The sequence below is a fragment of the Tenrec ecaudatus genome, chromosome 3 (assembly GCF_050624435.1).
Source record: "Tenrec ecaudatus isolate mTenEca1 chromosome 3, mTenEca1.hap1, whole genome shotgun sequence".
Lineage (NCBI taxonomy): Eukaryota > Metazoa > Chordata > Mammalia > Afrosoricida > Tenrecidae > Tenrec > Tenrec ecaudatus.
The window spans coordinates 170,698,702-170,714,183 of NC_134532.1; the positions used below are offsets into that span (position 1 = coordinate 170,698,702).

At 39.4% G+C, this 15,482-nt stretch overlaps 1 protein-coding gene across 31 annotated transcripts in view; it reads right to left on the bottom strand.

Moving 5' to 3' along the window:
- The window catches only part of FIP1L1 (factor interacting with PAPOLA and CPSF1), an 84,816-nt gene that overhangs the window by 23,647 nt on the left and 45,687 nt on the right, over positions 1-15,482 (bottom strand). For all 31 annotated transcript variants that reach the window (XM_075544344.1, XM_075544339.1, XM_075544312.1 and 28 more), the window contains 2 exons: positions 6,475-6,568; positions 4,554-4,710 (listed from right to left, as the gene is read on the bottom strand). In XM_075544344.1, the coding sequence (XP_075400459.1) occupies positions 4,554-4,710; positions 6,475-6,568 (251 nt within the window). The remainder of the gene's footprint in view (positions 1-4,553; positions 4,711-6,474; positions 6,569-15,482) is intronic.

Consider the following 15,482-nt stretch of genomic DNA (forward strand, 5'->3'; position numbering starts at 1 on the left):
TTATGGTCAATAGCAGCGGCTATTTTTATTACTGGTTAATGACATAAAGCCACAAGAATATAGTCTTGAAAATACTTACTATTAAAAAAAACTTTTCTGGTTAATTGGAAGAAAAAAGAACAGATTCCCTGAAAATTATGGAAAACTTTCATTAGCCAGTATTTGTGTTCAAGTTACTATCATTCTGGCCATTAGAAACCAATTTTACTTTTTCCATTTTAAATATGATTTCAATGGTCAGCCACTAATTTAGGGCCAGAGATTCCCCCCCTCCACTTCTACTCTGCACTGAAATTCACAATCTTTTCTATTCTTCACACAAACCTGTGTTTCTAAATACAACTTTCATCTTCATGCTAATAACCAGATTTCATATATGGATAAAGAAAAAATGTCCTTAAAAAAGACACGAAAGATAAAAAGAACAAAAAGATCAAAGTGGATGTCAGAAGAGACCGTGAAACTTGCTTTTAACTGTAGAGTAGCCAAGGCAAAGGGAAGACATGATAAAGTCAAAGAGTTAAACAGGACATCTCAAAGGGCAGCTCAAGAAGATAAAGTATTATAATGAAATGTACAGACTTAGAATTAGAAAATTGAAAAGGAACAACATCCTCAGCATATATCAAGCTAAAAACACTGAAGATAAAAGTCAAGAACTGTGTTGTAATGTTCTATGGAAAAGATGCTGGAAGCATTAAAAGACAATGAAAAGATTACATAAACGGCATCAAGAAGTGGTCAGCATCAGACCACTTCGAGAAGGAGCACAGGAGCAAGGGCCAATAGTCCTGAAGGAAGAGGGAACCGTAGCCATAAACCAGGCTCAGGCGACTGAGGGAATACCAAATGAACTGTCTCGGTATGCTGACCACGCACGCACTAGGAGCAATTATACACCTATGCCAAAAAAACTTGGAAGATGGCTTCCTGGAAACAGACTGTAAGAGAGTGCCCATTCCAAAGAAAGATGCCCCAACAGAAATGCTCCAATTATAGAATGATATCACATTCAAGTAAAATTTTGCTAAAGATCACTGATAAGAGTTGCCAGAACTTCAGGCCAGATACAGAAGATGGCATGGACCAATGTATAGCATTGCTAGATATCAAAGAGAACTCGCCCCAAAGCCATGAAAACCAGAAAACTGTTTACATATATTTTATTGACAATGCAAAGATTCGACTGTGTGGTTCATAACTAACTACAGATTATCCTAAAGAAGAATGGAAATTCCAGAACAATTCATTATTCATGTGGAACCTGTACATGAAGCAGCAGGTAGTTGTGTGAACAGAGTAAGAGGATATTTGTATGGTTTAAATAACAGAATAATTATATGGTTTAAAATCAGGAATGGTGTCGATCGTCTCACCATACTTCCTCAATGTAGATGCTGAGCAAATAATTATCAAGAACTTAGCATCAGGATTAGAGGAAGGTATGCAGATGACATAACCTTGCTTGAAGCATCTGATGAAGATCAAGGATTGCTGCTTCCAGTACGGGCTGCAACTCAATGTAAGGAAAAGCAAACCTGTCAGGACTAAACCAACAGGTAACACCATCGCGATACACAGAAACTACTGAGGTTGTCAAAGATTTCATCTTGCTTGGATCCGCAATCAATGCTAGAGGAAGCAGTAGTCAAAAGATCAAATGACACATCGCACTGGACAGTTCTGCTGCCCAAGACCTCTGTAAGTATTGACAAACAAGGACATGACTTTGAGGGCTAAGGTGCGTCTGACCGAAGCCGTGGTATTTTCAATCACCTCATAGGCATATGAAAGTTGGCTATCAAATAAAGAATATAGAAGAACTGACGCATTTGAATTATGGTGCTCTCAAAGAATACGGGAAGTACTGGGGTTAAAAAGAGAACTCACATCTGACTTGGAAGAAGTAAAACCAGAGTGCTCCTTAGAAGCAAGGTTGGCAAGGCACCATCTCACGTACTTCAATGGACCTGTCAGGAGAGCCCAGTCCCTGGAGGAGGACATCATGTTGGTAAGGTAGAGGGGCAACGAAAAGAGGACGACGAAGACCCTAAACTAGACGGACTGACACAATGGCTACAAAGATGGACTACAACATAAACAATGGTGAGGAGAGCATAGAAGAGGGCGACGCCTCGTTCCTCTGTACGTGGGGTTGCTCTGAGGAGGAACCAACTCAATCACACACACCTGGTAACAGTAACAATCCCCCTTTCAAAGTATGGGCATAGCATTTCATTCCTATGTCTGCCCTATGAGAAAATGACTTCAGTCTACAAAAAAAGAATGCATTAAAAAGCTAATGGTTAAAAAGGCAATAAAATACATTTAAATCCACTCTCAAAATAGTTTTTCCTGAGCACTTCCTAAAGTAAAAAGGAAACCTAAATTTTCTGTAAGAAAATGAAGTATTTTTCAGGCAATACTTAGAAGACTGAGCCACATCTCATTAGTTGCTTGTGAATCTTAAGGTGATCTAAGTTACAGCAAACTATGGAACATACTGCAATCGTGTGGTTAGAAAGTCGGGGGTAGTGAAAATGGACTGCACTCAGCTAGCTTCATCTGGGGATCCCTACTATTGATTAGAGCTAGTGCTCACTCTGAAAGAACCCAACAGTTCATTCTGAAAACAGACTCTCTGTTTACCTATGGCTAACATCAATATGCTGCTAACTCAATTAGGTAGCATATCGAGGGGATGCACCACATACAGAATAGACATTATGAGCAGCACTACAGAGAAACATTATATACTCTCCATCCAACAGTTTACAATATAGCTAAAATAAGAATTTATAGAGTCTGGACTTGAGAAAACAATATGGTTTCAGAATGACTTTATATATCTCTACCACAGTAACAAACATGCCATAGGTTAGGGACTGCTTAAATCCTCATTAGAATTAATCTGTAAGATAATCTTTTTTAAAAAAAGCACTCAAGAAATCTGAATAGGTTTTTTTAAAGTATGACAAACATGGAGCTGAGAATTAACTGAGCATATGAACAGGTTAGGTGACATGAAAAGAAACAGCATCTAACACTAACACACGACTGTCAGATTTATTACCCTTATAGATGGAAGCGATATGGCAAAGAAATGCAATGCATTTTACTCTTGGGAAAAAGAATGAATTTCCAGTATCTAGAGCCTCTGAGTTATTTTTATACCAATGAACTACTTCTTTTTCATCATTCATACCAACTATATATATTTGCTTTAATACACAGCTTGTTTGAAGCCTTTGGGGAGGCTATTAGCTAGTAACTAATGTTTTGTGATTTTCTTTTAAATTCACATGCCTAGTAAAGTTTAAGTAAGATTTCAAAGCAATCCAGCCAAAGGACTATTTTGTTTTTGCACAAATGAACTGCACAGACTGCTCATCAGTTAGTCTCAGTAATCAAATACATAGACAAAAATGAATTATTTCTACATTTTCTCTCTTTCCCAGAGGACAAGGGGCTCATTTATGAATTACCTAGAATCCTCCTCACTTTCCCTTTTTATTTAATTTATTGGAGACTCAGAGTCTGGGGCCTAATCCCAACACATGAACAAGAAACTGGGTCTTATAAATAGTGTTATCTGGAATAAGCCCTCCTCACTGATTCCAGGCTTGCCTTTCCTCTATTATCTGAGGCAACAGATCTTCTGGAAAGCCCCAAATAACAATTCTGAAAACAATTTTTGAGGCTATGGGTTGACCGTGGGAATGAGTCAAAGGTAATGTGGATGTGAGACAGAAGCCACGGCTGAATTAGCGGCTAAGGATGGTGGATACCTTGTGGAATGAATAGTCGACATTCATAATGGGCAATACAAAATGGAAACAGCTATTTTGAAAATGCAAAAGGAGAGTTCATGACTCCTAAGAATTAATTAATTTTATCGGTAGAACGCATATCCTAACATGTCTCACATCCAGTTCTGATTAGGGAAAGCAGTTGATTTTTTTCAACACTAATGATACTACATAATACAATCTCACTTACTCCTGGCATTTTTCCCAGAAAGCAATCATGATCTCAATTAACCTTGTTCATTTAATAAAAAAACTTATAGGTCTAAGGACTCAAAGCATCTAAGGAACGAAAAATTAAAAAGACCACTCAATGAGGGGTTGACTGAATAAGTGAAAATAAAATTTGGGGATTGTAAGTTTGTTCTCTATCATTGCAGACCTCCTTTGAAATGAATAATCAAGACAGTTAAAAATATAGTAAAAATGTACATCAAATTTCTGTGTTTATAGCTTATTATTCAATATCAATTTCTACATGTATTATTAAGTAATCTTAGGTAGGGTACTTTTCCATGCTTATTTTTACACCTTTTTTGAAAAAGTTTTATTGGCAGCTAATCCACATATCATACAAAAATCCAACTGTTCAATCATTCTAAGTGAACCTTTAGGAGAGTAAGTATAAATGTAATATCTAATACTTTAAAGACACTGCAATCAATAAAGAGCTTATGTTCAAATACTATTTTAAGGGTTAAGTTCCAAATAGAAGTAATTGCTGAGCATCTTGGATTTTTCCTTTACCTGGCGGTGGAATCAGAGGTGGAGCAGTGCTGACAGTTGGAGGAGGTGGAAGAAACGGAGGTGGTGGGAGGTGGGTGGGAGGAGCTCCCGGCGGGAAAAACGGAGGTGGTTTGCTGAAATTGTTGTCTACTTCAGTAGCAGATCTTTCAGAAAGAACCTAAAATGACAGCAGAGTTCATTATAAAGATAGGGAACTGTTCTTGGCCAAGATGAAAGTAGTGAATTAATTTAACAGGAACAAAGTGAAAGACTGTTTTAATTCCCACACATAAATTTGGAGAAATAATTCTTTCTTTTTTTTAAGAAATAATTATTTCTGCGTGTCAGTGCAGCTTTTAAAACATTTGCACACGCTTCTTTTTCAAAATGTTCATATTCAGTGCCTAAGAAGAATTATTACAAAAAATTCTAAACAGCCATTATTTTATAAATATAATAACCCATAGCCTCAAAAATGTTTTCAAATATAATAAATGTTAACCTGCTTCATTAACTAAAAGTTGAGACAATGGAATCAGGAATCATAGCCCAACCAGGAGCAGAATCACTGCAGATGAAGCAGGCATTCACCGTGAAGAGCGGGTAGCCTGTAGGTTGCCAAGTAGGACATGGCAAGTAAATGGCAAAGTACGTAAATTCTTTTTTCACCTGAGCCTTCGGTTTAAAGGTTTACACTTAGAAAGATAAAATAAAGCAGGATGTGCACATGTGTATCGGAGTACACAGGTAAGAGATCTAGAGAAGGGAAACCTGCTACAATGTGACAGCAGGGAACATGGCATCTGGGGAAAGTGAACTCTTTGATCAGCTGGAGCCCCAGGCCAGTGACCATGATGGGCAAACTTGTTTGGGAAACAAAAATCACAGCCATGATGCATAGTTACTTTCTATTGCCCAAAACCTTTCAGGCTAAAACATGTAATTCAGACTGCAATTCCTCCTTCAATGAACTCTTCCTACATTTAATTAAGTTTTGTAATGCTTCTACTAGTGCACAGTTCTTAATATAAGGAATAGCATCATGTCAGAAAATCAGGCATTTTAATGGTGAGGGAGAGAAAAAGACTATATTCCATTGTAGAAATGACTATTTTAGACATGAAAGATACTTTTTACAGTATCAATAAAGGTACGAAGAATCAAAACATAATGGACACTTCTTAAAGTACTCAGAAAAATGATGGGGAAAAAACGGACCCAGCTGTGTAACTTGATCACTGAAAGTCTGTTACTAAGTTTTACCTTGAGTTAGCCAAGTGACTTCTAACTCATCTCTATAGTCTTTCACTTGGAAGAAAAAAGGAAATACCCTCTTCTCAGCAATGCCACATTATAATACATTTGTACATAGAAGCTGCCAAGAAAAGATTTTAAATGTTTTTAAAAAGAATATGGGGAATCATAAATGGGAATTTTAGTTGAAAATAGAATTCCTGAAAATAGGATCATAAAACAATGCTTAGCAACAGGGATGAGATGGAATAGGATTTTAAAAGTGTTTCTTTTTAGGTGGAAGGTTTATTGGTGATTTCTATGTCTCTTTAAAATGTTATCATATTTTCCTTATTTAAAAAGCCCTAACCTATAGAAAACATCTAGAATGGTGGGGGAGCAGAAGATCAAAGGGTCATTCACCCTAAAGCACTGTGTGCAGCATGCTGCCCACTAAGTTGCTAACCACACGGTCAGAAGACCAAGCCCACCAGCTACTCTGCAGCAGAAGATGAGGCGTGTCCATTCGATAGAGATTTAATCGAGAAACCCACAAAGGCAGTTCTACCCTGTTCTGTACACAGTAAGGCACAAGTTAACGATTTTAAACTGCTTTGTACCATCTAAAGTACATTTATTAGGCAAATTAAGTTAGAATGTGGATATAATCTTTCCATGAGAAACAATCATCGATTCATAGATACTAAACCTGTATGTTGCTGTTTTCATTTGCTCGTCGTCTTCCTTCTACTCTGCTGATAGTTATAGTCTGACCAATAACATCGATTGCCCCGGGTAATCTCCTGTAAAATAAGAACGGAATCAATTTACTCTTACCTAACTAGCTGTTTGAAAGGAAATAGAACTAATAAGTAAAAATAAAATTTAAAACTTGCTTCAATATACTTTAAAATAAGACCATAGCATATATATAAGAAACATTGCTAATTTAATTAAATCTCGCTGCTTTGTACTGCTATTAAAACTACATTTCTTAAATAAGCTAGAAATAACACACCCAACAATATCATTATATTATGATAAAATAAATGTATGCATTTCTTCTAAATCTGTCATTGGAAGTATCTGCCACTGAATGCTGACTACTGTACCCACAATAAATCTCATAGTTCTAGGAGCCCTGCCAGCACCAGGGGTTAGGTGCTGAGTCACAAATATGGAGGAAATCCACAGGGAAAAAATATAAGGGACAAAAGAGAGAGACCTCTAAAAGCCCAACAAAGGTCATGATCCCTGCTTTGGGGACAGGGCCGCCAATGAAAAAACACTAGGCACTCTGCCAGAGAAAGATGACGCTGTCTGCTCCAATAAAGATTCAAGTCTCAGAAAAGCAATCTAAGATTCCTGAGTTAACATCAACATGATGGCAGTGAGCTTATCATAGTTCTATTACAGAAGTAAGTCCCCCAAAGGCTTGAAAAGAAATTGTGCTCATTCTGAAACAGAGGATGTTCTTATTCTTGAGATATTCTGAGCACTAGAAAACACAGAGAGGTTTTCCATTCCTGTTAACTTGCCTTCAGATTGAAAAAGGCCAATGCCCTACCTCCAACTGTTAATGCTTTAAAATTTAATGGACAGGATGAAAAAATATCAAGGCTATAAATTTAACAAGAAAACTAGTTAAATTCTAAAAATTATAATGATAAAGCCATTCATTGCATACTTTATTGTGGACTAACTAGGTACAAGTTACTTGTGCTTAATGAAATACAGAAATCACTTGTAAGAACAGGCAATGAAAAATGGATGTGAACTGGATCAGTTTCTCTTCGATTGTTGTCTTCAGTAATGGACAGTTCTGTCTATAAAACTTTTTGAGAAATAAAACACCACCACCAGAGTAACAGAATCCCAAATGAGGACTGATGATAGCAGCTACAATTTGTTTAATGCCTATATGTCCTAGCTAAACCTTAAAATAACCACTTAATTTAAAATTTACTGTACACATTTTAGACATGATTAAGTTAGGGCTAATAAAGTCATTTATGCAAGTGAAAATTAAAGTGCAAAAACTAAGTTTCAAACATGAGTCTTTCTTAGTCCAAAGTTTCCAGACCGCTCCTCTCCACTTGGGGCCACACTACCATGTGGAAAGGTAATTCATGTTACAGACATTTAAACAATGTCACCAAGAGTTGGAGAAAATTGATCACAAACAAATCTTAGATTGCCCCATAAATAATTTTAAACTCACAAAATACAGTTCTATTAAGAACTCCACAATGGCATTTGAAATGTCTTCAAGGACACAGTAATTCTGCACTTCTCTTGTCCATTTAAGAGTTACTTTTTCGATAATTTTAATCCAATAAAGAAGCGTTCAGTGCCAAATTTCTGAATTTATGCCTGGGTAACTGACTTCCCTGATTCCCTCATCATCTCAAAGACAGAGGTTTTTTTATTTAAAAAGATGGGAAAATATTCTAATATTCACACACAGTTAAACACCTTTAATGAAAAACAAACATTGTTCCAATTTCTTTCTTAAAACAAAGATGCCTAAACTATGCTCGTTAACTCCACATGAGAGCAAATGCCATCAGTTCTCTTACACCTACACACTGGACTCCAAAACTGTAAGGAAAGCAGGTGTGTGTTCTCAGGCCAGGATGCCCCTCTCACCATGTATTATAATCTAGATATGGTTGTCAAAGTCTTTACTTCTGCGATACTAATCCCCTTCCAAATCTTTCCTATTCCCCTTACTCTTTTCTATTTCGAATCTTGGATTCTACCCTTTGCACCTTTTCAAAACTAACGTTCATCAAGGATCAAATCTCACAAGTTTGCATGGATTTATAATTTAGATCATAAATTCTCACAGTCCAAAGTAACAAAAATTAAATCTAAGTCTAGTACTCTTAAGTTTTGTGTTAAGGGAGAAGATTCCCATTACCTTGTACTATGACTTTCTAAGGATTTCTACTTGTAAAAGCGCTGGGAAAAACATACCAAGGGAAGAGGTAAAAGTAAAACATGGAACCATTTGAGCGAGCACACACACTGAAGAGAGAGATGTCTATGTCCTCGCCAGAAACGGCTTCCGTCTCCGGGGGACAAATTAAAGCAGAAGGCTCTATCTCCACAAAAACATAGAAAGACTGCACAGTGTAGACAGAAAGCAGTCAGGGTTAGGATTGGAAAGAAACAGAGTGAGCCTTTCTGAGAACACAGCCTACAGATAGGGAGAGAGTTATTAAGAGGAGTGTGCAGGCTCTTGTAATTGGACAAAGAAATGAGTTGCAAAACTGTCGAGTGACCACAGCAGATCACAAAAGGAAGGATAATTTCATCAGTAGAGAGCTGTCAAACCACCGAGACTGATGACCGAGGCAAAATGACACATAGCCGTACCAGCACACAGTTACTCTAGTCTTGCAGCTTGGCATGCCAGGAGTAAGTAATTCATGGGAAAATTTTAATAAGATCTTAAAGGCAAAACATCAGCAAGAAAGGTAGTGAGAAGTAGGTGTATAAAAAGCAGAATAAATATTGCATGAAACAATATTTACACTTAGTTAAAAAAAAGTTATATAACAAGATTTTTACTAATATTTAAGTATAACAGGAAAAAAGCAAAGCAAATCATTACAAAATCAAGAAATATTGGTTGCAACCACTAAGTTGATCACAGCCTGCTAACAGATTGAAGCCTATGCTTTGAAAACACTCAAATGGGGACATCTTCCAGATTACTACAATGAAAATAAAAGTGCATTTCACAGCACTGTTTCTCATCATGCCCTCCGGCGGAGGGTGAAGCACAACGGCAAGGCACAAGTCAAACACTGGGGAGCCAAACAGTGCTGTCTGAGGAGTTAGCCCTTCTAACAGCTTGATCTAAGGTCTTAGTAATTGTGCGGAATGAGAGCAAGGGTCTTAGCTAGCACGGACAGTTCTCTAGGTGGGATCAGGAGATCCCTAAATTGAATGCATGTGCACACATGTACTTCTCAAGCAAAGGAGTTCTCAGTTTGAAGCAATTTTTCAAAGTACCAATGTTTAAAAGAAAGCTCAAACCCAAACTCAAAGGAATAGATGAATCACCCATCTCTGCAGAATGTATGAATGTTGAATTTTTTTTTTCACAACAGAGCTTTGCATTGCTATGAATGGGAAGGCTGGAGATTCTCTAGTCTGCCCAGATGTGCACTGAAAGAAAGGCCTGCTGAAAATGCTGTGAAGTTCAGTTTTACTCGGAAACACAAGAGTCACCAACATTCAACATCAACTCTATGGAAACTGCTTTGATTTTTTGGATTGGGGCCTATTCTTAGGAAAACTACCAGAATATGGCTAACTTCATATTCCCACATTAAAGACAGATATTTCACTCAGGTCACATCTAAAGGTTGGTTGTTAACAATTTTGTCTAAAATTGGCAGAAAACCTTTAAAGTGTTAGAAAGACAAGATGAACCTAGCCACAAGGGATAGGAAGGGACAGACATCATTTAGATGGAGAAAAGAAGATGATTAAAGAGAAAAGATGAGGACATCCTGATTCAGCAAATATACTATCATCTGCTTTCAACGAAGTACAACCCTTGTTTGCTAACTCCAATGCTGTCGAGTGGATTTTGACTCAAAGCAATCCTTTATAGTATTTCTGAGGCTAAAACTCTTTTTTTTTTGCTGCAAAAGGAAGCTTTATTGTTTCCATTTGGTCCCCAGCTGTGGGGAGGGGCTCCAGGGCGGTGGCGCTGCGGATGGGTTCAGGCAGAGGGGCTAAGGTCGGCCGTGGAGAGGCAGAGGGCCCCTGGCAGGTGGCTGGGCGCCGCAGGTTCCTAGTCTTCTTTGAGAGTGAGCCTCTCGAAGAGATGCTCGCCCAGGCCGGCCTGGGGGCTGGCCAGCCTGCGGAGGTGGGTCAGGTGGTCACCCATCTTCTTGAGGAGTTTCACCTCCTTGTCCAGGAAGTGGTTCTCCAGAAAGTCACAGAGATGAGGGTCGGTGTGAGTGGACCCCGCGCTATGCAGGTCCAGAAGAGCCTGGTTGAGTTTTTTCTCCAGGGCTAGGGCAGCTTCCCTGGCGTCCAGGGTTCGACCCCACTCATCTTGAGACGGCTTCTGCACATCCTGGAAGAGGGCGCAGCCGCTGGGCTGGTTCTGCAGCTTCAAGAGACGCTCGGCCCCCTCGCGCTTCTCCTTCGCCAGCTCGCGGAAGAAGTGCCCCACGCCTTCCAAGGCCACATCGTCGCGGTGGAAAAGCAGCCCAGAGAGAGGTAGGTGCAAGAGGCCTGCAGGTGCAGGTTGACCACACAGGTGGACGCCGGCCTCCGCGTCGGCGGAATAATTCTGACGGATCTGAGAGCTCATGATGCGTCGGTTTGGAGGTCACCACACGCCAAATAAAAGTGTCCCCTGGTCCCAAGTGGAGGGGCTGGCCGAGAAGATGGTCCCCAAGTTACTCCTGGAAAGAAACCTGTTGCGTGGCGGAGGGTTGGCGGCAGGGAGTCCCCGGATCTGTTCCGTTCAAACACTGTTGAAGCAAGATACAGATCCTCGGGACCTCGGGGCGAGCTTCGAGGCTAAAACTCTTGATGGGATCAGAAAGCCTCCCTTCTCCCCTAAGGAGCCAGTTGATGGGTTTGAACCACCAACCATGCTCATGGTAGTCTTAACAGTTATTTGACAGTGCCACCTGGGATCCTTTCAAATTTTTCAAACGGGCTGAAAATCTCAATGAAGTGAGGATCATACATAGAAAAAGACTGTAAGGCACCAGAAGATTATGTAGTTATCAGTTCTCATTACAGCTAATTTATCACTTTACTTTCTGTGCCGGAATCAAGTCTTCAAATCGGTGGTTTTCAACTATGCCTTCACATCACAACTATTGGGGAAGCTTTAATGAACCCCATTGCCCTGTTGCACACCAGACTATCTAAATTAGAACTACCCAGCCCCAAGTATCAAGTTTTTCGTGTTCTCCAAACCAATACAAAAATCAAAACTGAAACCTACAACCTGAAAAGTGCACCCAAGGAAAAAATATTCCTTCTAGGAAAAATGTAAAGTAGCAGATAACAATTAATATCCAATCTTTTACTACCTAATTAATACAAAGCCTCAACTTTGCAGAGGCTCAATAGCCACGCTCTGTTAATTAAGGCAAGGATATTCACTGCTGTTTCAAGTTTTGTGGAATGGCCTAGGACTGCTTCCATGTACTTTTGACTATCGCAAGCATATGAATAACGTTCTCTACAGTAGTTCAGAAAGAAAATCTTTCTATTGGCTAAAGATTCTATAATCTTTAAATTATCTATAATCTGACAAATGTTATAATAAAAAGTATGCCTTAAAAAGTCTTGAAAATTTTAAATCCCAGAACTTTTCTTCATGACATTTGATTCAATGAGGGCTATGTTACAGAAAATTGATAAAGCCTGTAATGAGATTGGCCATCCAAAAGGAATCAACATTTACGAGGCACCTAACCTTAATCTTCAGGTCCTCCAATAAGTATGACACATGCTTATATATTATGTAATCTCTCAAAGTACACAGCAAAAACAGTGCAAGTCCCACTAGTGTCACTCTCCAAAATCTGGAAAAAGGCTCGTTTCAGGAGTAAAATGACCACACCATGGTTCCAGGCTCAGGTAGGACCAACTCCAAGCCACCACAACTGCTGTTCCATAGCAACAGTGGTGGCCATACCAGAGGATTAACAGTTTTAAAAACAGAAATCTTACATGGTGAAATAGGAACCACTGTGGATGGGGAGGAGTCTTCTAACTCATTGTGACTGAATGTCCAAGAGACCGCAACACTGCCTGGTCAGGCACCATCATCATCAAGATTGATGCCAAGTTTGAGTTCCTGGCTGCAGTCACTAGGTCAATTCATCTCACTGAAGGGTAACTACAACTCCATTATATCACTTTTGTGCTCATGCTAATTGTTACTCATACAACCCACTGTCTTCAGGTCAATTCCTTCTCAGAGACTATGGGGTAGAGTAACATTGCCATTCAGGGCCCCAGGCTTCTAAAGCTCAGCCTGCCTCGCCTTTCTCCAGCAGCATGGCTGCTGGGTTCTAAGTGCTGACATCCTTTGTAAGGATCCAAGTCCTGGCCTCCTGCTCCACAGGGGTTCCTTACAGGCAACCCACTCACAGCCATCAAGTCCAATTCAACTCATTGGAACCCAGTGTGGGGTTTCCACAGTTGTAAACCAGTAATGGAGGAGACAGCCTCATCTTTCAACCTGGTATTCACCAGCCATGCAATTAGCAGCCCCGACACCCACAGAGCCACCAAGCCTCCTTTATAGCGCAATAAGGAATTTTACAAATAACAATAAATAAAAGGTTTCCTGTCCAGGGATATAAAGTGTTACAAGCTAGACACTCTACCACACACACACTCATAATGAGAAATCAAAGGCCACAAAGTACAGGAACATCTTTTCAGCACATATTGTATCAAGACATAAACAACCAGGAGTACAAGAATAAACGGAACCGTCAACTCTTAGGGATGACAGTGAGTTCAAGTGTAAACTTGATTTTCATGCTTGTCTATTACATGAAACACAGGCAGATTTATATTTTTAAGTGAGTCAACAATTCCCTTTTCAAGAGTCTGAATCCATTTAAGAAGTGTTTTAATATTAAAAACCACAAAATGACCCAATATTTGCAACTAAATTACATAAGGAAAGGAGAATTTTCCATTATAAAGTTGAAACAATGCATAAAAACAAACTAGAAATTAAAGATAAGAAGATCACAGCCGTCAACCACATTAAAGGTAAGGCGGTTACAGCCGTCAAAAATGGAAAAGAATGTCAATCTTTTGTGTTCATTAAAGCAGTTGCGATCTTTCTGATAACTGTGTAAGAAACATGAATTTGAATTTTTAAGAAAGCAGTATTGTTTAAAGCATGCAGAGCTGGTTTCAAGAGTACTATCCACACTAGGTGTAGGGGATGCATTCCACTATTTGTGCTGATTTTTATCCATTTAGCAAGACATATACATATTCATATTAATTTTCTCCTAAGCCTTCTAATCTTGGAATTCTCTGTGTGGTATACTTATCACTATGGATATACATCAATTCTACACAAATATAAATGGAGTATTAATCCCAGTAAGTTAGTGTCATTCACAGACGCATTACACGTCAGTAATAAGTACAATCATATAAATATAATCATACTCAAAAAGTTCTTAGAAAGTGCATATCACCAGGGCAAAACACTAAGGGTGTGGAACAGAGCAGCAAAAGGGAGCAAAGCAATGAATGCCCTGGGGATACCAAAAATACTTTGGGGTCAGGGTATGGCACCCCATCAGACTTGACTAGAAAACACTCCTAAAGGTCAACAAACAGACCTCAAACTACTTATAGGCTTTTCTTTTTGAAATTGTTGGTTTTTTGTTGTTGGTCGTGGTGGTTTTCTGTTGTTGTTTTGTGCTAATAATTGTCTCTGCATGTCTATCGAGATGACAGGCAGGATAAACAATCCGGAGAAAACAACTGGACCAATGGTTCCTGGGGGACACTTGAGAGGCAGGGGAAAGGAAGTGGGGCGTCAACAAACCCAGGGACAAGAGAACAATCGATGGCAAGGAGGGTGTAGGATGCCTGGCGAGGCCTGATCAAGGACACTGTACCCAAGAGGAACTACTTAAACCCGAATGAAGGCCGAACAGGATAATGGGACAGGAGGAAAGTAAAAGGAAATAACAGGCAACAACTACGAGGCAAGTGACATTTACAGAGGTCTAAATACAGACATGCGCATAGGTAAATATATTTATATATAATGTTTGGGAAATAGATCTATGTACATATATTTATATGTTAAGTATTAAGGTAACAGACAGACATTGGGCCTCTACTGAAGTACTCCCTCAACGTAAGCACACTTTGTTCTAATAACACAGTATTCTGTGATGTTCACCTTCCCATCAGGATCACTGAAGACAAAATAGGTGCATAGCAAATGTGGTGAAGAAAGCTGACAGTGGCCAGCTATCAAAAGATAGTGTCTGGGGTCTTAAAGGCCTGAAGGTAAACAAGGGGCCATCTAGTTCAGAAGCAACAAAGCCTAATGATCATGAGGTGTTGATAGTATTAGTTATCAGGCATCAAAGACCCAGAAAAAAAGAAATCATATCATTGTGAATGAGGCAGGGGGGAGAGGGGCGGAGCGGAGACCCAAAGCCCATCTGTAGACAACTGGACAACCCCTTACAGAAGGGTCACAACGAAGAGACAAGCCAGTCAGGGTGCAGTATAGCATCGATGAAATGTACAACTTTACTCTAGTTCTTTAATACTTCCTGCCCCTAACCGCCACTATCATGACCCCAATTTTACCTTACAAATCCGGCTAGACCAGAGCGTGTACACGGGTACAGATAAGAGCTTGAAACACAGGTAATCCAAGACAGATAAACTCCTTAGGACCAATGATGAGAGTAGAGATACCAGGAAGGAAAGGGGAAAGTGGTGGGAGAAAGGGGGAACCAATCACAATGATCTAGATATAACCCCCTCCCGGGGGGCAGACAATAGAAAAGTGGGTGAAGGAAGACAGCTGTCAGTGTAAGACATGACAAAATAATAATAATTTATAAATTATCAAGGGTTCCTGAGGGAGGAAGGGGTGAGGGGGAAAATGAGCTGATACGGAGGGCTTTAAAAGAAAAAGAAACTGTTTTGAATATGATGATG